At 40.3% G+C, this 18601-nt stretch overlaps 1 protein-coding gene across 3 annotated transcripts; it reads right to left on the bottom strand.

Moving 5' to 3' along the window:
* Positions 1 to 454: 454 nt before the first annotated feature.
* Positions 455 to 18168, bottom strand: pkp3a (plakophilin 3a). 3 transcript variants are annotated; one of them, XM_024803205.2, is made up of 14 exons: positions 18032 to 18138; positions 13531 to 13708; positions 8735 to 8826; positions 7573 to 8318; positions 6543 to 6657; positions 5899 to 6103; positions 4929 to 5130; positions 4536 to 4653; positions 3955 to 4116; positions 3681 to 3860; positions 2867 to 3023; positions 2495 to 2690; positions 2296 to 2383; positions 455 to 1481 (listed from the first exon to the last, which is right to left on the bottom strand). In XM_024803205.2, exons 1-14 carry the CDS (start codon positions 18032 to 18034, stop codon positions 1440 to 1442), a joined length of 2484 nt encoding a protein of 827 aa, XP_024658973.1. In that variant the 5' UTR covers positions 18035 to 18138; the 3' UTR covers positions 455 to 1439. The 3 variants fall into 3 exon arrangements, with proteins under 3 accessions (XP_024658973.1, XP_076741954.1, XP_024658972.1); XM_076885839.1 differs by lacking the exon at positions 13531 to 13708 and having other exon boundaries at positions 18032 to 18168; XM_024803204.2 differs by lacking the exon at positions 18032 to 18138 and having other exon boundaries at positions 13531 to 14126.
* Positions 18169 to 18601: the final 433 nt, after the last annotated feature.

Genomic DNA, 18601 nt, shown 5'->3' with positions numbered 1-18601 from the left:
TGTCTTAAGGATTTTCTTTTTTAATTTATAAGCACTCGATCTTCCTTTTATAGTTGGCAGTAAACAAATAGTTGGCAAAGACATAAAAACATACACATGACAGATCAGATATCAGTCCAGAGAATCCAGGGAATATGCTTTTTTTCCTAGTCAGGTGAAGGAACGGGACTCCCACACAATAGGATTGTTTAGCTGGAAGCTTTGCACGTACTGGAAATCAATCACAAGGTTTTCTTCCTTTGTAAACGTTGATGTTCTCTCTCCTCATGGAGGTCCTGCACTGAGGTAAGAGCCTAAATAAGGGTGCAGCAGGGAAGGTCTGGTATTGTTCCTGTCTGAGCAGGAACAAATATGCAAACAGGGTGTGGCTGGCATTTTACAGTGTTGGTGTGAGTCTGTTTCGGCAGCAAATGGTGCTGTGCGCACACGCTAAAGAAACGTAAACAAAATGTCATTTCATTTCCAAATGTTTCTCTTTATTAGATGTTAAATATGCAGATGACACCTCTGCAAAAAGAATCAAACAAAGTGTCTTCTACTGCACACACAGAAACACAAGGTTACCATTTATGCCACTGAGCAGCAACTGCTGCAGTTCAGGGATTTAATTTTTATACAATAGACTTTGCAAAATAGATTTACTGCACAATGGATCCAGGTTTGAAAGACGTTTACATCTACAATTTGCCACAGCTAATAGCTAAAATGACAAATACTTGGTTTCATCTGTCCTGCAACAAGTAATCAAGCCACCCCAGCATTAAGCACACACCATTAATTACAACAGAAAAACAGTGATTACAATAACAACATTGCATAAGAATAGAAATATGTATAAACAAAATTCCACATTGAATGACACCCCCCCCTTAAGCTAATTTATTTACATCCAAATTTCTATAAATCTATGGTTTACATTCAAATATAACAGACATCATCTATCTGAAAACTACGAGTACAAAGGACTGCTGTCTATAAAACACACACATGTCATTTCGATGCAAAAGAAAAAGCAATATTTACAAAAACAAGGCTATCTTGAATCTGAACCGTAAACGAGAGAGACAAAACAGGGAGTTTTGTTAAAACCTAAGGCACAAGTGTCCATCAGATTGTCCATCAACTGCTTTAAAACCTCTGTGACAGAAAATAAATCCCTGATTATACATAAAACGCATACAGTGATCTAACAAAGAGAGTAAATGCTTAAGGTGCAAATATGTGTATTAGAATCCATAAATTCTTGCACTGCATTGATGCCACTGACATTTCCTTTGGATGGATCCTCTGTTACTTGTGTATTGATATCCATAACATAAATGATTGCAGGTAAAGACAGAGCAGATGTTACTGTGGTATAGATTTCTGCCACTGAGTGCTGGTAGACTTCAGGATTGTTCGCTGTTGTAGAATTGAATTTGTCCCAAGTTACCTCAGCTTTAGATCAATAGCGTTGATTGATACTGTTTTGTGAATCCTTTCTGTAGCACAAAAGGTACAAACAAGATGTTATGATATTAAATATACTTCAAAACACAGAAAAACAACCTGCCGTGATCTTAAGATCATGTTTAATCTGTGCTCTTGTACTTACAATATTATGCAAAATGTAAAGTAACGCAATGGAGTGCGTATCTGATTAATAAAATGAAAACTCTAATCAAAGCCAACATTAAATCATGTTTCCTGTTGTGTGAACAAGTTCATGAAGAAACAAGCTGTACGCCACACCTATGGGTGGGACAAGCTGCGATCTGCAGAAGGCAGTAAAATTACCTTATCCTTCTCAAGCCCTGAACCTGCCTGACTGGATATGTTCGCGCGTGTGTGTGTGTGTGTGTGTGTGTGTGTGTGTGTGTGTGTGTGTGTGTGTGTGTGTGTGTGTTTAAAGAGTAGCAGTGTGAGGTGTTAAACGTGTCATCTAACAGAGAGTTTTGCAGAGAATGAACAGAGTTTGTCATAGAATTCCCGTCACTCTCACTCTTTCACACTCAGACATAATGTGCATGTACACACAAATGCACACAAGCTGATAAGAATGAGGGTGGGGCGGCGAGAAAAGAAACTGTTTTCAATGAATATTCACTTTTGTGTGGACAGGTCAGGAAACTCTTTAAAAGGATTTTTTTTAAGTGTCAAAAGCTTGGAAAAAAATAGTAAACTGAAAATGGAAAGATTGGTGTTTGTCTAAATATATGAGGAATAGAAGGAAATTAGATGCTCTATCTTTGATATATTATTGATTTTTTATTGCATGTCATGATTAGAAGTGCAGAGCTCAAAGCCATCTCTTACCGATTGGTACTGTCTGTGCAGCTTCTTGTAATGATACATGTTGGACAGAACTGTGGCTGCTGCTGTGGATGCCTTATTTTTTTCAAGGCTAGAAAAATATTTCATCCAAGGTTATTAAATGATACAAATGACTTCACACACAAAATTTTGGATAGCAACATTAAAATTGAACATCAGGAGTCTGGAAAAATGTTCCAACCTGCTGGTTCGTGTGTCGTGGATGCTTATCAGTTTTAGCAGGCCATCAAATTGGGCGATGTCTCTGGCTGCACTCATGCTGCCAGTCACCAGGTTATTGAAAACACCGCAGATGTTGACCACCGATTCGCTGGAGGGAAACTTCTGATTTCCATCCATAGGCAGTTTATCCACCAGTGTGTTCACAGTCTTTTTGGCTAAATAAACCGATACAAATTACACATCTTATAAAAAGAAATGTGAAAATCAATTTTGACAATCCACTAATTCTTAAAATTTTGCAAAGACAACAGTTTAGGGTTTTATATTCTGTGTCTTAGAGACATCAACATTTCTACAGAAGGGGAAGAGAAAAAAAAAGAAGAAGACTGACCCATGTCGTCTTTATCGTCGGTATGGCGGGAAAGGTTTCGTAGGAAACCTGTGAGCGAACGCAGCTCTGCATCTTTGGCAGAACGAGGTACCATGTCTATGATGGTTGGCAGCATGCGTTCTTTGTCCAAAGCCATATCGCTCAGCACCGCAGGCCACTACAAGTTAAAGAGACAGAGCAATTAATGTATGAGATGGACTAATTATAGCCAATTATCAAACAACCTTTGTAAACTTTGCATTGTTAGAGATCTTTTATACCGAGTCCTTCATCTCTGTGTTGCTTGTGCTTTGATTTGTGATGATGTTATCACTGTGTTACTCAGCACTTCCTTGTAATATGTGTAATGTCCGTAACTGTGATGTCTTTTTTTCCAGTTGTAGTTGTATTTCCCCGAGAGCGGGCACAAGACAAAAAATGTAACTACGGCTGACATTAGTCCCTTATCCGGACAGTTTGGCCTTGTATGTACCAGCGACTCCTTTGGAAACATTTTTAATGGAATTAGCGGAAAAAGCAGTTTTGGCTTTCTCTGTGTTACAGTGCATCCAAGAAAACTTTATTTCATTTTGGTGAGTGAAATTCGACTGTTTTACTTTTCTTTTAGGTAATTGGACCTTATTAAGATAAGATGTACTCCATTTGTCTTTGATCTCTGAACGTCTTTATTACATTAAACACAACAAACTCTTTATTAATGCAACTTGTATTCCCACCACTCTGGGATGCTGGGTGATGCCACTGTAGCTGTTTACATCTTTTATATACAGCGTATGGTTACTACATTTGAATCCCTGATGAATTTGCTGCTCACCCTTTTGTCTCCAGCTGTGATGTTCTGCAGTGCTCCAGCAGCTGCTTCGCGGGTGTTACTGTTGATTTCGCATTTTTTCAGCAATTCATGGTACACCTTCAAAATATCAGGATGCCAGAGCCACTCCATACCATTTGGCATTTTGGCAACTTGACTTAAAATTTGAAACTGCTTCTTTTTCTGTCAGTCAAAGAAATACAGGAGAAGGCAGAATTAAGATGTGCAGGATGGTCTATGTGCACTTGCTAATGGAGCGGTTCTCACACGTGCTTACAGTTTTGGTTTTTCGGCTCTGAGGTGTAAAGCAGCCGATGGATTCGCCCAGCCCATTGTCCTGATCTCTGTTTGGTTCAATGCGGGCTAAAACAGAAGATGGAAGTTCGCTGTAGAGCTGGTAGGAGAGGTTCCTCAAGATACACACTGAATTCTCCACCCCCTAGAACAGACATACACACATCCAGACAAATAAGTACACAAAGGAAATTAGGCCTGTGTATCATTTTGGACAAAAAAACAAAACAAAAAAAACAACATATATAATATACTGCAACTCAAGTTGTCTTAGGGGAAACTAGACTGTACAACAACAAAAACAAGCCTCTAAGAGGTCACTTATCAAACCAACTTGAGCACTATATATATAGTTTAAAAAAGAGATAAAAAGAAGGGTTTCACCTGGAGGACCAGGGTTTGAATCCCACATGAACGCCAACGTCAACACTGACTTACTTTTAGTGCTATTGAAGCATGTGACAGTGCCTCGCCTCCTCTGGTAGGAGGGGCTTATTAAAAAAAATGTGTATTTTATTTTTTGCCTTCTCTGGATTTCTCCTTATTTTTTAGCTATTCTCCCACCTTTTCATCGGCTCTGTTTGTTTTGAGGCAGGCCTTGATGTAGTTCACCAAAGACTCCACAATTCCAGTTGTTTCTCTCATCGACCGGCGGGTCTTTTCGTTCACGGAGCTCAAATTCCTAAGAACACAGAAAATAAGCAAGTGATTTCAGAGAACTTCTTCAGGTCAGATTGAGTGTTGTGCACATATAGATTACAGGACTCCTGGCACCAATGCATTAACAGAATAGAGTCAAAGGTAACTGGAGGCTGGAGTAATCAGCAAAAAAAGCGCTGGGTGTGAAAAAACAAGCTTGCCAAATGCAAATGCAGTCATGGGAAAGGAAAAGCATACGCATACATTTTAATCAATCATGTAGCAGCTGCAGACGCAAGACACATAAATGAGGTGCACCTGAGGCATCCTGTGGCGTTGCAGAAGATTTCTGTCTCGGAAGGGGACTCAGGAGGGATTTCTGTGTCTGAATCGGTATGCGCAGTCCGACCCATCTCGTTTTTCGAGAGGGGGACGAGGATCTTTTGAGCAAGTGTATGAAGTGTCGCTTTGGCTAGTTTCTCCTTAAGGTTTTCTTTGGATGAAAGGTTCCAAAAGATACCTGCACGAATACGGACAAATAAAAACTGGCATTTAGGCATACTATTGCTTCTTTTTTTTGTCATCAGCTTTTCTCAAATATGATTTCAGGATGTTTTTATTGATTGAGTTCAAGAAGTATGGCAACAGTTAACCAAAAAATTGGGGGAAACTATGTTTTTTCAGGCCAGCAGTGAGTTAAATGAACATTAACCAATTTAAAATGATTTCACAGTAATTATTTAACCTACCATAGCTTAGCAGAAATATCCCCCCCCAAAAAACACATGCCATTAAAATAAAATATCCATTTGAGGATTACATTGTGCTCCATGAATCAAAAACCTGTCATCTGCTGTCACATTTTGGAAGCCCACTGATGTTAATAAGTACAGGTAAAAGTTATTCCCTATGCCAAGGCGTTTTACTTAGCACTCTGTGTTGTGGCTTAAAGGACAAAAGTGACAAGGTCTTGTCTCATCAAAGGGGGCGGCTGACATACTGCTGCTTCACGGGCCCACACAGCTCCCATCCTCACCTACACAGTCTATAGACATGACAGCAGTTCCCCATCCAACTCTCTGTGTATTCAGACACGCCCCATGCCTTGCAAATCTCCACGGTGTGCTCTCGTTTGTTTGAACAATATCAATTTCAAAGACTGCTCTTTTTGACAATCTGATCACTTTAAATCCACACACTGACTTGAACCAATCTGTAGCCACTTCCTCTTGTGGGAAAGCTCCAAAACAATATTCTAGGTGCTTCTCTGGTGCATGCGTTGCAATACCTGTGATGTTTTTGCGGAGCTCGTCATCGTTCTCCTCAAGCGCCTTGACGAGCTCTTGGATGCCATCCTTATCGATCAGGGCCGACTTGTTTTCCTGGTTCTCGTAGATGATGTTGCGTGTGGCACCAGTGGCGTAGCGCCGTACTTCTGGGTCTTGGCTGTTGAACAGCTGCACCAAATCACCAATGCCACCCAGTTGACGCACCTAAAGAGGGAAGGAAAAAACAGTTGGGCATTTGGGTATTTATACAATCTCTAGGACTGTAGGACTGGGACAGGGACCTAAATGAAATTATAAAAACTGAGAGTTGCTTCAATGTGAAACAATGTGAAAGGGTCATTTAATTCTTGAAAAAGTCAGAAAATTCCCTTTAAAAATTATTTTTGGAGAAGTTAAATCTGCCGACAAGAGATTGCCGCACTATCTCAAGTTAAGAAATGGAGAAGAAGAAGAAAAAGTAGAAGAAGAACTAGGACACACCAGAACCGAAGCCCCAGCTTATATAAAGTCACCAGAAGAGGAGAAACATCTATCAGTGGATGCTGGCACTTGAAGGAAAACAACTTTCATGAATGAGTTTCTTAATAGCACAGAGGAAAGAACTGAAGGAATTGTAACCATGAGTTTAATCAGTGCAAAGTACCAGGTTTTTAGAGTCTTTGTCATTGTAACACTGATGCTGGATGTATGCGGCACCCAGGGCCTGCAGGCTGGGATCTTCCTCTGTCAGGTACTGCACTGCTGTTTGCATGTCCAACCTGACAAAGAAGCAAATAAACAAATTCAACACAGGAACTTAAAAAAACACTTTATTACATGACTTCCCTGCTGTTATGTTTGGTAGCACACAAAGAGACAGCTATTCGCAGGCGGTTTGTTACTTGTGTGCAAAATTGTGTTGTTGAACTTCTTCCAAATCGCACAGTGTGCTGCAAATCAGCTCGCCCTAACCACACGCTGTGGGATGTGTGAAATGTGAAGCTTGACACTGAGCTGCCACACCCGAAACCAGTCCTGCCACTATGGAGCCACCTCCCAATCCACAGCTCTTAGGAAACTCACTTTTCACATTGCACACTCCCCTTGTGAACTTAGTGACACATGAAATTTACGGTACATTGGTTCATCACCTTCACTAAGAACGTCAGTGACAAATACAACAAACTGAGTCATGAGGATGACTAGAGAGAGGAGTGGAGAACCACCTCTGTTAAAGGACTGCTTCCAAATTGATCAATACGCCTCTGAGCTCATCAATTCCTTTCATCAGCACTTAAATGTTTTTTTTTCTAAAAGGTTGTGTGACATCACACTCATGCCAGTTTTCTTCATGCTAGCGTTGCTTTCTTTGCTTTCCGTTTTCTCTTTGACAGAAAAAAATGATGGGCTGAAGCTGAAGACCTGTATACAGTACACACACTAAACTATACTGAATTCTTAGAAAGACCAATCACTGTTCTGTTTTTCTAGGATTCTAGAATTCCTCTTACCCAACATCATTGGTTGTTGAGGTTGATGACTGATAAAACCTGACCTATCAAATGTAAATATGGGCATTTTTCCAGACACTGACCTGCACCACATCATACAGTTATCACAAACTTCAGTACAGTACAGGAAAATCAGTGCTACCAATGAAAACACTGATCCTATGAATGTGAAAAGCTTCTCACCCGCTCAGGTTGCCCATGCTGGCTCCCAACTCCATCTGCCCGTCGTAGATGTCCATGCCCCTGCCCACACTCTGCATGCTCTTCACCGACATGGCACGGGACATGGTGCCTTGACGCTGCATCCTTAGGTTCCCCTGGGAGCCAGACATCGTGGACATCATGAACCCTCCGTCCACAGTGTCTCCACCTCCCCCGTAGACGCTCCCACCTGACGTCTGCTGCATGGTTCCAGACATGGAGCCCACGCTCATCCGGTTACGGTTTGTAATCCTGCTGATGGTGCGGTGGGCCGGGCCTTTGAAGGACTGCTGTTGGACAATCTCTGTCCCACCTGCTGGCACCCCTCCGCCACGGGAAAGAGTGCCGCTTAGAGATCGGCGCATGGTTGACTGAAAGCCCGAGCTGCCTCCTCCTTGCATCATCTGGCTGGTGTAGCCATTGACTGCGCTCTGAGCATACGAGCGACCATAGGTGGCGTCACGTTCGGAGACTAAACTGCCAGCATCGCTGTTGTCGACACCCCAGCTCCTCATTTGCATTGGCATTGGCTGCATTGAATGCGTAGAGATTTCTGGGTCCATTCGTTTCATGGTCCCCATGCGCATTTCTTCTTGATAAAAACCCCCACCACCCCCACCAACAGCATAACCTGGACCTCCACTCCTCATACTCATCCTCTGAAGGCCAGCCATGTCTGGGGCAGCAGAACGGCTGCTGAAGCCTGACCTTTGAGACAGTTGCGGACCCTGAGGGTGGAGAGAGGAGTTACTGTTACAAACAGATGTGTAAAGAGAGTTACTCAATATATTTCACTGAACTGTAAGTTTGGATGAATCAAAAATATTTCTAAATCTATTCAGGGGACTGTTACGGAAACAAAGGCGAGGACACTGACGTGCATTAATCAGCCAGCGTCTTTCGAATTTAATCACTAAGATTGAGGAATCTAGTGAGTGGACAAGAAAACTCAGAGCTGATCTAATCACAGCCTACTGTGAAATACCACACACGCTGTGTCCTACGTGACATGTCAGCAAAGCCATCAGCTTTTTTAAGATGGGAGCTTCCAGCTAATATAACGTCTGGTGTTAGATTAAAGACTCAGTTTAATCATTTGTGTGTGTGAATATTGGGCTGAAAAAGTGAGAAACACTCCACTCACGATTGTTCTGGAACCAGAGTACATGAAGGATGATTTAGAGCTGAAACTTGGGTTATGGGTGTTATATTTCACTGACGATGAACCACCGTAATCTGAAAAGAAGCAAAAAAAAAATTTAAAAAAAAATGTAATCCACCATTTGTCAGTGAATAACACATAATTACAACACATTAAAATATATTTATACACATTACAACTGCTGTATATAATTATGGTGTTTTGGAGCAGTCTTTATACAACACGTCTCATTCACACAACCACTTGTTTCTAAAAGCTTTTTCTATCCTCTACCTCCTGAGCTACAGTCACAAAAATGTTTTATAGAACCTTTATAATAATAAATAATAATCATTCTGTTTTATACAGAAACGTAAGCGATTTCTTGGTGACTAACGTCTCTGTTAAACCGCTGTTCCACCAAGTCAGGTAAGGAATCAGTAATTTGAGAGATTTATGACTTAACAGCTCGTCTTTAGCCTAACCCTACTGCTACTGGTGTCAAAGAAAATCCCTTCTAAACAGGTCTGGACAAAAATGGAACAATGACAGCAGGAAGTGATTGGACTACAAAAATAGTTGAAAAAAGTTCCCTTTTTTTCTTAAGAAACACTCTCCCATTTTTCAAAAAGGGAAGTTCATTTATACAGTACTTTCATTCTGAAAGTTGAATCAACTGCTGACTGTATTCTTGCAACTTCTAAGAGGCCAAGTGTGATTAAAAAAGAAGTTCAAAGAAGATATTGCATGTCATAAAAAAGGCACTTTTAGGGTGGGATCAATCGCAGACGAAAATCCCACAATAAGGTGTGCCTCTTTAATTTACAACAATGTTTTACATGAAAGACATTTCTGTCTAAATAGCCGGTGTCGTGTTGCGCCGAAGCCCAAAGGTTTGATTTCACACGGTGTGTTGCAGCAGGACCTGACCAGTCAGCAGGGCCGATGTCTCCGGTTACCTGTCCTACATACAAAGACATTTGCAGGTTTCTGTCAGCAAACACAGAGTATGCGAATGTTTTTTTGCTCTCCGTCCAGACTCAAATGGCAAGTGGTGACTCCACTAGCAGCCATGGAGCAAGCTATTTACAGTGTAAGCAGGCTTACAGTTTGTCGACCCACATATCTAAGCTGAGAGGGGAATATGTCAGTGACAAAACTATGTTAATTATAAAGTAGCATCTATGGGTGTAATTATGTTTATGTGATTTAGAATCCCTTCCCAAGAAATTAATTCTGCAGCCTGTAATTTACTGAAACACAAAATAGAGCCATGACTTATTGGAGAATCATTAGTTTTGCAAGGATTTGGTCATAAATGTTGACCTTCTGGTGGCTGTAGGGAAAATGTAATTTAAGGGATATTTATGTGTTTATTACACTTGATTGGGATCAAAATGGTGACCAGAATGTGTCATTTATAAAATAAAATTTCAAAACTGAGGTAGTGGCAGAGGGACATTTATTAATATTATGTAACAGTCTATGGACTTGTTTACAGGCTGGACTACTAACATGTCATAAAACAGTAACTAGCTGCCAGTTTTCAAACTGTGATGTCTTCAACTCACCTTTTGAATGATCTAAAATGAGGTTCAAGCTAATGATTTGTATTAAACCCGCTCATTCTGATTCAGAGTAGTTTTAACGCCTCTCCCATAACACTATTTATTTCCGCCTGGCTGCACTTCATACAATGAGGTGGTAAACTTGCAGAGATCGTTCATGTAAGCAGAAGTACATATACAAATAAAAGTACAGACAGAAATGTTGTGCTATAAAGGCAAAGGAGAGCTCTTTAGAAGGCATTTCTACCAACTCTTTTTGCCTGCTAAATGAATCTCATTTTAATGTTAATATCATAAGAAAATAATATTAACACACGGTACTACAAATTTTATTACAACTTAAATTCTAATGAAAGGACTCAGCTTGAACATCTGTTATGCAGAGAAAAAGAGAATTAAAAGAAAATTATCACAATACATAAGATATAAATTATAAGTTTGTTTTTTGCCTCTTTGATCTCTTTGAGTGTCAGAAGCACAGGTGATGGACACACCAATAGGACTGCCTTTTATGTGCTATTGTTAGCTCCATTTAGGTTCATTTTGGTTTGGTTTGATGTTTGAAGGCGTGTGGTGACATGAAACTATAACTCCCCTAAAACGTCTTAAACTGGGGGAAAAAAAACAATCTCATTTAGCAAAATGTTAGGAGTATAAGGTAGAGATGTTTGTGTTTAAATTAAGGCAGTAAAAGAAAAATGCTGTCAGAGAAACACAGACTCAAGTCATGTACCTGAAAAGTCTACTTAAGTACAGTAAAGATGTATTTTCATTACTTCCCACATCAAAGACAAATGATGTGAAATGCAGGTGGGTGCGGCTGCACTGCTCACAGTCAGAGATGTCTCATCAGAGATGTTTCAGTGTATCTGAAACATGTCTATATAAGGTATATCCGTTCTTTATGACATCATACTGATCCAAGAGCAAAAAAACTGTACAAAACCTGAGCTTCTGGCTTGTAGACATTATTTTTTCAAAAAAAATCAGGTTTGTGTGTTTTTGTTGCCATGCATTGTATCTTAGTGTACTTAACATGCATGTTTCTGCTGAACCTGAGCGGTTTTACACCTACCATATATGTAAAGAAAGGTGGGCTGGACCGCCCTTTATGCTACTTTATTGCATACCACAGGTATAAAAACCAGACTGACACATTCTCGGGCCTGACCCCTGTTCTACCTTGACTACGCCCAACACACCTGAGAGCAACAGCCGTTACAACACACCCCCTGAAAAGTCCTTCAGCGAGGAAACTTTTTTTCCCTTCCTCTGCTGCCACTCAAAAAAAATGTACTTTGATCACCAAGCGAGGACTCCTTGTAAATATTTCCTTTTTCACCCTCGCTTTCTGCTGAGACTTGTCCACATACAGCTTGAACACTGTTCACTCACTGTCATAAATGCATAGCTGCAGCAGTTTTTAGAATTGGGACGAAGTAGAAAAAACATTCCTTGCAGAATCCATGAACCAGAAACCATGTGCAAACACTTACGCATTCATAATGAACTTTTCTAAAACCGCAAACCACTGAAACAGCAGCATTCCCTGTTGTGTGGTAAGGAATGTGCCTCTTGTAGATGCTTTCAGAAGATGATTAATATGAAGTCACAGTTAATGACAATAAGTTTTCTTCCAAGCTAAACCCAGGGCAAAGAATGGCACACAGAAACGCAGGCAATGACATATTTATCCGACACGTATGTTTCTGCAGCTGAACACAGCATGAACGTCATGTTCTCTCCGCTGAAGCAGGCGAGTAAAGGCTCAGGTAAACAAAGACCCAAGCCGTCAAGCTCCTCTGCCGTCTCCTCGCAGTTTGGTCGCACACAGAAAATTATGGAGTGCAAAGGTATGCACGGGATGATATACTTTATGGTCACTTTGGGCGAGATATGCTTTGGCCTCAAATGCCACTGGCATGTAGCTTCATGCATCAGTCACGTGTGCGGTCATGAGGTTTAAGAGCAGACACAGGCCATGACAAGACTGTGAGCATGAGTAGCTCAGCTCTTTCACTGAAGTCTTATCATAAACTTTGATGTAACTACTGATCATACTAATTCCCAGCGCTTCAGTATTGCCTTTCATTCCCCTTGTGGGAGTGTTGTCACTGCTTACATAACAGTCCCACCTTGACTTTGACTGCGTGTCAACATGCCTCCGACGGACCAGTTATGATAATGTATCAACTGTGAACGAGCCCCTCTGGTATCTCTTGAACCCACCTACCTTTAAGCCAAGCACTACCTGAAACCTAATCCCACGGGTGGGGAGAGGGGGGAGAGGTTTTCACCTTAGTCTGCTATCAGTGAAGTTCATGAAAGGAGCACTTGTTCGGGCTTGTTACACATTAACCGTTTCTCCTCTGCAGAGACATGACATTGAGTAAAATGGCTGCTGCTGGAGCTCATCTCAGAACAAAACGCAAATTCCTCGAAGAGCTGACGAGAAAAATGAGTCCACAGGAATTCAGACAAGCATGCAGAACACCCCCCACCCCCCAGGCCATATCAGTTGAGTGTCACTCTTGCATTTGAAACTATTGGCTCGGAGTCAGACTTGGAGGTCTGAAAAGAGTTTAGGGAAAAAACGAATCGAAAGAAAAACAAATTAATTTTATCATTAGGTTTCTATTTATTAGACAAATAAACAAGTGGTGAAGCAACAGGGAAGTAGTTTCTCTTTCAAGCTGTATTGATGGGATTAATCATCTGGGTAATTTTCACAGTAAAAAGTGTAAAAGAAAATGAATGCAGCCTCTTAAATGTCAGCATTTTAAATTTCCTATGGGTGTTGGAGTCTGTAGATGAATCCTTTTATAGCTCAGCGTGAGCTCTATGAATATGTCTTGTTTCAAAACTCAAACCAAGCCTTTCTTGGCTGGAGTTTGATATGTCTGGACATAAAAAGATCATGCTTTTATTACCTGGCATGTTTACTACCTGAGTCAGTGTGACAGATCATAATGTCGTCAAATAAGACCAAAGGAAACATGGTCACAGGACTGAGTGGTCTGATTAACAACTCATCTGTATCACTCAGCACTGCTGAGCACCTGTGCCCGCAGCGCCAGGCTGGAAACTTGGATTGTCACACTTAATTCCGCCACTTGTCCGCACTGAACACAGACCACCTCACACAGCAGCTCTCAATTGGAAATGCAGAGCAGTGAGAGAGTGTAGGTGTAACTCCATGTGAAAGCGACTTAAAAACTCGTTGATGTTTACCTGACATGGCGTAGTGTGAGGTGGATCCATTCTGACGCGGAAGTGTGGACTTTTCCGCCAGTCTCATCTGGATCTGCTGCTGGACGCGTCGCGCTTTCGCAGAGTCGTCAGACACAGAGCCCCCATTCCCGACTTTGATCTCGGACGGGAGGGCGTAAGTTGAGACTGAAGTGTTGGGCTGTAAAGCAGTCAAAAACACGTGCTCTGAGCCGACTGTACTCATGGTGAAAAGTTAAAAGAGAGCAAAAATAGGTCACACACTGCCGCGGACAGGGTGCCTGCGCTCTGCGTCGTGGCAGCTCAAACTGTCTGTGGTCAGACGCACCGAAAGAGCCGAGCTCTGCAGCCGGAGGTGGAGCCTCAGAGACGAGTCACACTTACTACCAGATTCACAGGTGAGCTGCTCCCCCTTTAGATAAGAGTCCGATAAGATGGAGAAGAATCCAAATTCTCGCTGACTCAGTCAGTCATTTGAAGGTTTTTCAAAACAGTCATGCGAAGTTGATTGCATTTTTTCCCTACTTCACTGGAAAATACCAGAAACCGGGACAAATATGGAAACAACTCTTTAAAACGGTTGTGGGAACGTCAGCTTCCGTTTTTGTTTCGTTAAGTTGTTGATTTTCTTCTTGGTTTTGTTTTTAAATTGACTCATTTTTTTTGTAGTAACGATTTTTTAAATAGAATAAATAAATTAAGAAGATTTATTCAAATACTATAAAGCTGAATATTGTATTCGAGTATTTCTATTTTAAGTGGTGAGATGACTTTCAAATTGACACTTTTTAGCGTCAAGAGTTCACACACAAAATATAGCGAGCGATGCATGTAACAGTAATCGAGCAGAATTATTAAGCCAACTTTCATTTTTCAAATTTTGGTAGAAAAATGTGAAATAGCTGCAGTGATGTATTGAAATATGCAAATACAGTATATAAAGGCAAAAACAGTCTGTGGAGTTCTGGCGAGCTTGAAAGTCCAGATTTGGTGTGACCACCTTTATTCTTTTTAACACAGTCTGAACTCTGTTAGGCAAGCTTTCTTATAATTTCTAAAGTAGTCTTTAGAAATAGTTCTCAAGGCTTCTTGAAGGACATTTAAAGCTCTTCTTTGGATGTTTGCTGCCTTTTCATCTGCTCTCTGTGAAAATGATGCCACACAGCTTCAGTAGTGTTGAGGTCCAGGCTCTGGACTCCATGACTGACAGTGTTCTACTGTGTGTTTTTCTATCCAGGTTTATTTTTACTGTACTGGCAGTATGTTTGCAAATAAGACACTCAGCAGATGGTAAAGCATGGTGGATCCAAGTCTATCTGTGTTCATAATTCTATCAATTTTGACAAGACCACCCAAGACCTTTGGCTAAATTACAGCCCCAAACCATAACAGAGCCTCCACTGTTTACAGATGACCGTAGACACTCACTGCTGTGCCTGTCTCCTGACTGGTTTCATACAAATAGGTGATTATTTGACCCCCCCCCCCCCCCCCCCCCCAAAAAAAGCTCCCGTTACCACTTGTTTTCTGTCCAGTTCTTTTATACAATAATTTGACATACCTCTGACTTTTGTCCTCGTTTCCCTTCCTTTAAAATGACTTCTTTACAGCCATCCTTCCACTGACACCATTTTTGATGAGACTGGTGAACAGTAGATGGCTCAGCTGAGGGGTCAGTTCTCTTGCATCTCTACCTTTGTCAGATCTTTGCTGGATATTTTCCTGTTTCTTAAGAACATATTGTATCTGCATTATGTTTTAGGACTTCCATTTTTTCTTTTGTCCTCCACTGGTCAAGTTTCTTCCAAGCCATGAAGTTTTTGGCTAATGGGTCATCTTGCTAGTGTAAAAATAGAATTTTATGCCTGATAACTGTGTTATCTTTGGCATTTTCCTTCATCCAGCTAAAGAAACTGGGACAAATTAGGGGGTTTGTAAGGATGCTTGTAACAAAGTGTCTGACAATACAATTTAAATTAGGTTCTTTGCTAAGTTGTCTGTTATGTGCTCATCCCTTGAGTTAGGTGCATTTTTTAAAATGTTTCATAGGTCAGTGTTAAGCGGCTCAGCAAATTATAAATCATGGTCAGGTACTGGGACTGACTGAAAATTGTTGAAAATGTTAAAAAAAAAAAAGTAATCAAATCAAATTTAATCTAATAAAAAAATATTATGTGAAAGCTTTACATAGAGGGAGATGTGATATATTAAGAGCATTGTTTTATGTCAGTGAGGGCAAATAAATTGCAACAACCTAAATGTGGGACAAAAATTGTTTGTGTTGGAAATGTTACTAATAGCTTGAGGCATTTGGCATGTAGATCCACTGTTCTCAACACCTCACTAAATAAATACTGTGAGCATAAAAGTTCTTTTTTCCCCTGCCGTGATAGTCTCCTGTCATGTATTCTTTTTTTTATCCCAATAACTTTTAAAAAATTTGTTATTTCAACTACCTTATACCTATATTTTGTTTGGCTTTCAGTGTGAGGCATGCATCATTTTGCTACAGGTTTGTGAGGCTCACACTGTAGTTGTGATAACCATCCACAAAAATCCAATCTGTGACTTTGTGGTGACTCACAATGTTCCACCTTGAGCATATAGCAAAGGCAGAAAAACACGGTGATCTGTTAACGAGACTCGTGATGAGAGTCACTGGATTTTAGAAAAATATCTGCTGACTTTTGAAAACTAGTGCCAGTATAAATATAAGCCTCAGTGTAAGACTAGGTTTAGGTCAGGGGTACTTAACACACAATAAAATACATGGATCAGATAAATATGAATAAATAACAGTGACATTTTTCAACTTTTTTTTTTTAAACAAATTTTCCTTCAAAATGAATTATTTATAAATGAACTAACATGTTAGTTACATTAGCCGTATACAAGAACTGACACTCACTGATGTTCATTTGACAAACAAATAATTTATTATTTTGCATTTGAAAGCTGACACTTGTAATGACCCAGCTTTGTCCAGGCCTGTTGAGTGTGTGTGTGTGTTCCCTTTGTGTTCCTTTAGCTGCCTGGTAGGTGGAGCTAACCAGTGCAATCTGAATCCCGGCCAGCCCCTTCTGCCATATTTATGCACCAACTTTCTCAGTCTGTGCTCTCTCTACTGATTGGCTTGTAAGTTTAGATTTTTAAAACCATGCATCACTTTCCCGTCATCAGCTAAGCACACGAAACTGCAGACACGCTATAAACACCAACCGATTTTTTTGTTACATTTGAAAGCGTTCACACATTAAACCTCTTCAGTCAGTTCTATTTACTGAATTAGAAAATGATTGGTGGGTCAGCCAGCACCAGATGTCATGTGGGTTGTAAATTGAGTATTGCTGATCTGGAATGCTTCAGTATAATGACCCTTGAGGAATACTGCTATTTAACATTTAAACCATTAAAATAAAGTTATTCTTAAACATGATGTCAGAAGATAATGTGACAGTGTGTATGTCAGATGGTGGGACAGAAAAATGTCTGTGCAGCAAACACGTCTTTCACCTTTTTCTTTTTCTTGTGTTTTTGTCAATTATTATGCAGATTTGTCAACATATCCTTATATATTCTAAATAATCCTATTTGTATGCTTGTAATAATCATAGTATTACTTCGTTGTACTTTTTTAAATACACTGGGTAGATTTACGTAGAGCTTTGTTCTCTGTGATTTCACAAATTGGCACGATATTAAGTTGAGTCTCGCAAATGACGTCATGTATGAATGCAGGACTGTTATAAGGTGTGGCACAGTCACACTCTGTTATTAAGCTGAGCCACACCCCAGTTTTATCTAGTTTGCTTTATTCCAGCTCTTAGCAACTATGAGTCACTGTATCCAAAACAAAAGTGATATAGAGCGTGATAGTAAGACGCGTTATCTCCATGTTGGCACCATCTACCTACCTAAATGTGATAAGATTAGGGGAAAAGAAAAACACAGGATAAACACAGTAATGGTTTCTATCTGACTGTACAAAGACATTACAACTCTTATTGCTTTGTCTGCTTCCTCCTATTGTGTGAATGCATTTGGACATATAAGAAAAAGAGGAATATTACACTTCATCTATCTAAAGCTTATTTTTCACTGATTTTCCCGTGATTATGCAATTTCATCTTGCTAATAACGTTAAAGATTTCATTTATCCAAAAGCAAATCAATCTCAGTGCATTTACACTGAAACACATGCAGCAGGTGATCTATGGAAACATGACCTCCTTCCTCAGATTAGTAACTGAAAAATCACCTTTTACATATTTCCTCACACACTCTGCAAACCCGTTCTCTCTGACTTCCCCTCTATTGTCAAAGCACATTTATAAGCAGAAACGGTTGGCCGCTTCACATGTAGGAGATAAATGAAGCTCCGAGTGATGCTGCAAATCTTTCAGTTCCACAGCTAATGAAATTCAAAAGAATATTACTTCATGGTCCAAACAGCAGGAAACATAATGCACTGAGTATAAAAGTCTGTTCATAAGTTCTGACTTACCATTACCACTGAAGTGGAGTTGAGTGTGGAGGTTCTCTCTCTGCAAACGTTTACCTGTTCTGACCTGATCTGGGGGCAATTAGAAAGTATAAGTTATATCTACTGTCACCGCCCAGAAAATTCTAATTCCACCAAATGCAGAGGTACAGAAAACAAAGAGGTGAGTCAAATGGGAGTAAGACATTGTGGGGCGTGAAAAAAATCGACAGTTGTCAGTGATTCCGAGGAAGAGCGGCAAATGAAAACGAAAGACTTTTTTTTAAAACTGAACTTTTGCCTCTGCTTCCGAGGCTCCCTGAGAACACAGAGCAGGTTTTGTAATGTGAATTGCTTTTAAATATCTCTGTTTATGTTGCTTTACGGCTCGATGTTAGTGGAATTTTTTTAGAATTTATTTTAGGATGTCGCAACAATTCATTGATGAGTCAGTCAGTAATTAAAGCATTGGAGCAACTGTTACACTGAATTCTCAGCACAAACCAGAGGTGCTGAGTGACAGAAGTCTACATAGAGGGTACTGACTCAGGGCAGTGCATGTCTGCGTGTGTGCGTGTGTGCATGTGTGCGTCA

This window comes from Maylandia zebra, linkage group LG7 (assembly GCF_041146795.1).
Source record: "Maylandia zebra isolate NMK-2024a linkage group LG7, Mzebra_GT3a, whole genome shotgun sequence".
Lineage (NCBI taxonomy): Eukaryota > Metazoa > Chordata > Actinopteri > Cichliformes > Cichlidae > Maylandia > Maylandia zebra.
The sequence above is the reverse complement of the archived record's forward strand: the minus strand, read 5'-3'. Positions and strand labels throughout refer to the sequence as shown.